We start from the raw sequence: 7,678 nt of genomic DNA, 5'->3' as shown, positions 1-7,678 counted from the left end.
GTTATTGTAATAGTAAATTTTAGTAAAAAATCAATTGGGAAATAAAAGAACACAGATACCATCAACACTATTATAATTTAAAACACACAAACAATATAAATATACTTTGGAATGACGCTTATAATATCGCGTGAACACATTGATTTACAGCATGAGGTTTGATCATTTGATGTAAATGCATGATAGGTAACGAGGTTTAGAGAGGCACCTACTATCGGAAGCACACTGTCAGCGAGTAGCGGTTAATTGTCCCGTGAAGGTGTGTACTGTTTCACGGTAGCACTCAGCTGTTGAGCCAACTCCAGGGACGCAGCACACAACACTTTACCACTCATCAAGTCAAAAGGACTCCCTGAAAAAGATTATGTGCTCAATAGAAATACATTTTGGTGCTTTGAAGTAAAACTCCTTATGTTATCTACAAAGGGGCGAGTCAAACCATAGAATCCAGATTTGTGAGACTACATTACATTATTTTAGTTCTTATTCTCTCTCAAGACATTTAAGGTTTTTTTCAATCTGTATGCTACAATAAGTGCAGCATGTGAAGCATCTATCATCTCCGGGTTGGCAAGTAAGTTTCTCACCTGTAGGGTCGATGACCACTCCGCCAGCCTCTCTGACAATAATGTCCCCAGCGGCCATGTCCCACGCGTGGATCCCCATCTCAAAGTAACCGTCAATGCCCCCTAGAGCCACATTGGCCATGTTTAGAGCAGCTGAACCAACTGATCTCATCCTGCAACAAGAAAATTCGGTTACATTCTTAAGACAGCGCCACTTGGCTTAAAATACCTACTTTGTATGGTCGCCATTTCAAATAAAAGTATTAAAACAGTATCTTATGTATTTTAATATGGAGGGTAGAGATAGGCAAGTCTTGAAATTTCGGGACATTTTAAATCGTTTTAAAGCTAGGACTACCTACTAAAAGCCTAATCATGAAAGTCGTATATTTTGGAAATCAATTTAACCCTTTGCGGTCGTATTATTCTCTCTGTTTTCATTCCCTGTAGAACAGGAAAGCCACACTTAGTGACTCTCTCCATTTTGTTTAATGACGCGACATTGTCAGCACACCACTAAATGTAGCCCCCCAGCTCGGGCTGGTCACCCATAGTGGCCCTCTACGCAATTTCCTGTTCAGGAATATTTAAGTAAAAATCCAGAGAGGTAAATGGAAATTTGCCAAGTCTGCAGGTTTGCTGCTGCGGGGGTATTATATACAGCAATGGACTCTTGGATATGTATTTTAAGCTAAATATGAATACAGTTTCGGTTAGCCAAAGTTTCTGTACACGCGACCAGATCTGGCCGGGTCCAGGCGGGGGTACTTTTGTGAAAACGTTTGTGTCCCCTGCTACTCACTCACCCCTACGGGTACTGCCAATAACCTGTCCCATCCGCTAGCACAGAAGTTTTTGCCGAACTGTAACTTTTGTAGCTTTGGTAGTAGCTATGACTGTTTTTAGGTAGGTTTTATTTTGCTAGGATCGTTTATTCAAGAACACCTGAGCCCAGTTTCAAACAATCAGAAAGCTAAATGACTTTTCTCAGGATCAAACCACGGATCTTTTGATTACCTAAACTTATTTAGACAAATTGCTAAACAAGGTCATGTAATTATGGTCCAAGACATATTATAGAAAAAGCTATTGTATAACTGTGTGTTTTGTGGCTTCGCATAAGCTGATAACATGATTTACAACATCAACTTACCCATGGGCAAGAGGGTAAAGTATTTTGACGTTCTCTTGGACTACTCTCATTTTTTCAGGATCTCGGCTTGATCCAAATTCCATAGCCAACAGAGCTTCAGAAATAACTGAAAAAAGTATATTTTTTAATATGTTAGGCTATCTTCCTTATATATAATACGTGAAGGCGATTTCTACGAAACACTACTCCTACGTTAATAATGGACTGATTTTTACAAACGAGGTGTCAAAATGAAGTATTGTTTGTGTAGATGTCCCCTTTCACCAATTCCTGTAATAAAAGTTTTTGGGCTTTGCCCCACAGGCCATCAAAATCCCAATGTATTTCTTATGGATAAAAGATTTTGTTTGCTTGAACGGACGAATAATTCGTATTAATTACAGCTGTTCATAGAAAACACATGACATACACACAAGATAGTTCGTTTTCAGTTTCGATAACTAGAGTGTAGTGATTGATTACATTATCTTTGAGTTGACTCTTTTAAGTCATCGGAAATTATGACTGTGTTATTCGCTTTGAAATAACACCTGTATTACTTTGCAATTGCTCGAATTCGAGCAACAGGTACACTAGTCTCCTCTAATAAAAGGCAACCTTTGGTATGTGGCGTCGTAACGGCTGGCCTATTGCCATGGTAATGTATAAACATTGCACAAAGATGCTACATTAATTAATGCAACAGCGGTTTTGGTAGGCCGGGATTGCGGCGTTGCCACTTTAGTCTCGCTGCGGCCTTGTATGAGAATAGGCTGTGCTAAAATTCACTTAAACGCCATGTAACATTGATGTTATACAGCAGTGGAAGGATGTGGAGAAGAGGAAAGTGAGGTGGCTGATTGAGGGACCTGGTCAGTAAAAAGAATATCTATGCATGAAACTAAAAGAATGGACACACTAGTTGAACATTAGTTACCTTTTTTTCCAGAAACATGGATAGGTTTATCATTGTAAAATGCTCCTTGCCCTTTGCGCGCTGTAAAAAGCTGTTCCAGTACTGGGTTGTAAATAATTCCAATCTCGGTTACTTTGTTTACCAATAGACCAATGGAGATGCATATGTTAGGGTATCCGTGAACAAAGTTCATTGTTCCGTCAATTGGGTCTATGATCCAGGTAGGATCATCTGTTAATGTTATTTTATGACCTTCTGCTGACGATTCTTCCCCAATAAATCTGAAAAAGAGTGTTTATGTGATTAATTTACCAATTAAAATCAAACATTGCCTTCCAATTTAGGTTGTAACTAAGTTAGTTATTATCGTGGGTCTCACAGCAAGACATAGCCCCCCTAGGACCAATTTACTTTTTTTGTTTTGAGTTCCCCTGAGGCCAAAAACACCATCCCTTCAAATTCATAGTTATTATGTATGTAATAATAATATCTATGGTTCTTACCGTCAACGCAATCAGGGGTAATATTCCACTACGGCAGTTTCGGAGATGACTCCATCGTCAGGTGCGTAGTGGTACACTAAACTATAGTCTTGTCACATTTAACACGAGTTTTCTTCATTTGCATTGCGTCAGGGGTTGAATAAATAATACACATATATGTACAGGACGGACACACGAAAACATTTAGAGCGCGTACACGGCTTGAAAACTGGCGACCGACTCAGTTTCTCACTTTCACTTCGAGTCGGTCGTCAGTTTTCAAGCCGTGCACACGCTCTAAATGTTTTCATATATGTGTACATATATGTGTATTATTTATTCAACCCCTGACGCAATGCAAATGAAGAAAACTCGTGTTAAATGTGACAAGACTATAGTTTAGTGTACCACTACGCACCTGACGATGGAGTCATCTCCGAAACGGCCATAGTGGAATATTACCCCTGATTGCGTTGACGGTAAGAACCATAGATATTATTATTATATTTTCACACAATCTGCCACACACAAGAATATATTATGTATGTGTCCGTTAGCACAACTCAAGTAAAAATCATCTGATTTTGATGCAATTCGGTACAAACAAACATGTTAGCTAACTTAGGTTTATTTGAACGAGTTTGCGAATCAGCATGATCAACTGGGTTTCATGGGTTGAAATGGGTTGTTGTTGACCCTCAATAATACATTAATATACTTCAACTTGGTTAGTTTTAAAACCATTTTTAGAGTATAAAAAACTTGAATATTTGCATATAGGCTACAATAAATGGCTGCGGAAAAAAGTAAAAAAAGCTGTAAATTTGAAATTCCTGTGTTATTCTTATATAGAGAATAAGTAAACTGTTCTAGTTAGCTTGTATTTATGGATATAGTTTGATAAAATTTGGACATTTTGTTTGTTTTATGCTAAGCTACCTAGATTTCACAAAAAAAAACCCGTTTACTTTCCCTGGCACAGCAATCCTAAGTACCCATTAAACTTTATGTTGTTTGGATAGGGAATAAATCTGACAACTTTATGGTAATTATTTAATTAAGTGCAGGTCCAATCAGGCAAATGTAAGTTAACTCTGTCTGCAGGTTTGCTGCAGCAAAGGTACCTAGGTAGGTATTTTTTTGTCGCGTCAGCTCGAGATTGTTCAGACCAAGGTATAAAGTTTAACCTAAGGAAAGAAATTCTTGAGCACATGTGGTCAGGCCAATTCTTTTTTTTTATGCAAATAAAGTTTTATTTAGCCTATCTTATAATTCGGTAGGACTGCAGAGAGAAACTCAGGTACTTATGTTATAAGCAATACACAGTCTTTTTGAGTGACTGCTCCAAGTTAGTACAGAGGACTGATAAATTGACTAGATTAGATTAGAAAAGAAATGATCAGTTTCTCATCACTTTTCAACTCAAAACACAAGATATAGAAAACTTGTAGCGAGTTTTTTGCAAAAAGTTATTTCATTTATTTATTTAGTTAATAGTTATTTACGGAAAATCCATTTTAAAAATAAATTTGCACAGCCACTGTTGTGCTCGATTTACATGTGAGGTTGAATAATATAATAATACCTAAGTTAGCAAATAAGGAGCATGCTTAAGTAGTGAAACAATAGAGTAGTTATTAAACTTGTGTAGTATCCTTCATACTTTCTATGATCAGCTGTTGTTATTAATTATGAAACAATGTAGTTCAATGTTACCTTTTCAATTTACAATTTATAAATATTACATTCAATAAAAGAGTTTGTTCAAATATGTCCAATTATTAACTCTAATTCAAAGTCACAATATAATAGTACTTGGGTAGACTTCCATATCTTTGTCAAAAACAACCGAATGAAAATATAGATCAAAATTGATTATTCAATATATCTATGGTTTCATTCGATATATCGTTTGGTTAGTTAGGCCTAACCTAACCAACCAAACGATATATCGAATGAAATAATCAATATATCGAACAATCGATATTTTCATTTGGTTGTTTTTAACAACAGATACGGAAGTCTACCCTAGTACTTAACAATGTGAGACAGTTGTGAGTAGAATATACAAAAATAGAGCAGCTATGAGAGTAGGCTACAATTACTTGACACATGAAGACATGACTTGTACATGTAGGTAATTTATTGTGTACATGATATTATGTACGGTACAATAAATATGCTTACAATGGTACTGAGATTCCAAGACATAAAAAAATAATTGAATACGATGAGACATATTATAAGTACGGTACATAGATTATGAGTAATATGCATATCCTGGTGCAATGGACAATTACGGCCTCATGCAGTTATGTTGGAGTCCACCATGATTACACAATGAGTAAGTTTAGCCTAACTTATCTATTTAAGTTACTTAAGAAGTAAAAAATATAAAAAATAAAAATATATTTCTGTAAAAAGGGCAGAAAAAACTGTAAGCACAGTAAAATCTTAACTTACTTGTGATCTGGAAAATGAGATGTAATGTCATCAATTATAAATTTTTCCACTTGTTGGTCGACTTCAGTGACAAAATCAATTGCACTTGATTTTGTCTGTACTGTTTTAACATCCCATATCCGTTGTCTAATAATCTGTAAAAACAACCATCAGTAGCTTTCAGCTTTAGGACACCTTAGGCCTACCTTATTCCAGTAAGATAACTTAGCTGGCTGATGAGTTTTTGCAGCTAAACTAATCTGAAGATTAAAAGTTGTAGCTTAGTATATCAGTTTTATAACTTATTTCCAGTGGAGATGCAATCCACCTCCAAATATTAAATACGCAGAGGATACGCATCCGGTAACTGGACGTGGATTAGGCGTTCGGTAGTTACTGTCATAACCTAACCTAACCAACCAAACTTGCTGTTAATGAAAAAATCGAATGAAGGTTAAATTCTGTTCATAAAATAAAATTATAAATGCCAAAAATTCAAACAAAAGATGAACAGTTAAGAAGAAATGGAATTTAAAGCAAAATCTTTGACAAAAAGTTAAAGTTACCAATGGGATTACAACTAGGGCCTAGCCTAGGAACCTCTTGCATATCAGCCGAGCACTCTATCCACTTCACCACGAACACCGATGGATGTAGGCTACATCATATCGATGTGGTAATGGTGTTCCGGGCCCCCCACAACACGTTGACGTCACTGCCGGACGCCTAATCCGCGTCCGGTTACCAGACGTGTATCCTCTGTGTATTAAGGCCTAAATAGGTTAAGGTGTTAGGTTAAATTAATGAATAGGCCTACCTATAGGCTTAAATGAATGATTTTAAATTTTACCGAAACATGATAGACCTAGTTGTTAGAAATAAACTTTGAACTGATCAATTAGGTCAATGATAGACCAGACATCCTAGATTACCTAGAACCATTTGTTTTGGTGATGTAGGTAGGCCTAGGCTACCTACTATTTGTTCAAATTACCTTTCCAGCCTCTTTTGTAATTTTCAGAACTGTTTCAAAGTATTTGTCCAAATTGTGTGCCATTTCTACCTTCCCAATTAGGCCTAACACGAAACAATCCAAATGGCAACTAGGCCTAAAATTTAAACTTTTTAAAGTCAACGTCAATTAACTTAAGACATAAACTTCTGAATAACCAATAATGTCAATAATAACAAGCAGACAATAAAGACTTCACTGTTCACTCTAGCACTACTTGACTTTGACAAATTGACCTACACTACTCACACTGCTTACACTAGTGACAGTAGTGACAGTGACAATGACAGTGCCTGAGTTATATGAACATTAATAACATTTAAACATTGACGATTGATTTGAAGAATATTGACTGACAAGACAACTGACATAAGGAAAGACAGACGACAATTCGACAAAATGAAGAAGAAAAGTCAAACAGGACCCTGTTTAATTTTTCTGTGCTAAGTTTTATGACATGCTATGTAGCTGTGGAAAACCACTAAATTTACTTAACTCTAGCAAGGAAAGTGGGGGAAAAACTTGAACAAATGATTGCTTTTATCTCTATATAATCTACAGGTAACTTGTTGATACTATTTTGGTGAAAAGACTTGGTTACTGTTACTACATTGGGTACCTATTTTGATAGAGGATACAATTTTAGAATAAGTATATTCTCTTATAGATTTATTATTATTATTGTTACCATTTATAAATCTTTGACAAATTTGGAACACCATTACCACATCGATATGATGTAGCCTACATCCATCGGTGTTCGTGGTGAAGTGGATAGAGTGCTCGGCTGATATGCAAGAGGTCCCTAGTTGTAATCCCATTGGTAACTTTGTCAAAGATTTATAAATAAATCCGGACGAGCCCCCTTTCTTAAGGACAGCGGAGGCGAACAACCACAAGTAACAAGTAAGTAACATATTTGAGATGGTGGCGCCACCTATGTGCGTATTTTAACCCACTATGAGTGAAGCGATAGAATGAAGTGTGTGATGCATTGTATCGATTGTATATAGCTTATTTGTAACTGACTAAAACCATCTTATCTAGTCAGGACAATAGATAAAACATAGTCCAGGACCATGATCAAGGATTTGCCATCCGCTTACAGATAGTCGGAGATGAATTATA

The 7,678-nt window shown here is 36.3% G+C and overlaps 1 protein-coding gene across 1 annotated transcript; it reads right to left on the bottom strand.

Moving 5' to 3' along the window:
• Nucleotides 1–56: 56 nt before the first annotated feature.
• On the bottom strand, nt 57–6,829 carry LOC128994557 (inositol monophosphatase 1). The gene is made up of 6 exons (XM_054419182.1): nt 6,533–6,829; nt 5,560–5,693; nt 2,636–2,895; nt 1,720–1,825; nt 588–739; nt 57–352 (listed from the first exon to the last, which is right to left on the bottom strand). Exons 1-6 carry the CDS (start codon nt 6,593–6,595, stop codon nt 243–245), a joined length of 825 nt encoding a protein of 274 aa, XP_054275157.1. The 5' UTR covers nt 6,596–6,829; the 3' UTR covers nt 57–242.
• Nucleotides 6,830–7,678: the final 849 nt, after the last annotated feature.

The sequence above is a fragment of the Macrosteles quadrilineatus genome, unplaced genomic scaffold, assembly GCF_028750875.1.
Source record: "Macrosteles quadrilineatus isolate MER2022 unplaced genomic scaffold, UCM_ALF_1.0 Scaffold_5__1_contigs__length_97177068, whole genome shotgun sequence".
Taxonomy (NCBI): domain Eukaryota; kingdom Metazoa; phylum Arthropoda; class Insecta; order Hemiptera; family Cicadellidae; genus Macrosteles; species Macrosteles quadrilineatus.
This window is presented reverse-complemented; position numbering and strand designations above follow the sequence as displayed.

What these genes read in the sequence shown, in the direction of transcription:
- LOC128994557 (XM_054419182.1), bottom strand. Translation starts at nt 6,595, where the DNA reads ATGGCACACAATTTGGACAAATACTTTGAAACAGTTCTGAAAATTACA. An exon ending in CTTTACCCTCTTGCCCATGG is followed by an intron (nt 740 to 1,719) that starts GTAAGTTGATGT and finishes TTCTTGTTGCAG; the next exon opens with GATGAGATCAGTTGGTTCAG. An exon ending in AGTGGTCATCGACCCTACAG is followed by an intron (nt 353 to 587) that starts GTGAGAAACTTA and finishes AATCTTTTTCAG; the next exon opens with GGAGTCCTTTTGACTTGATG.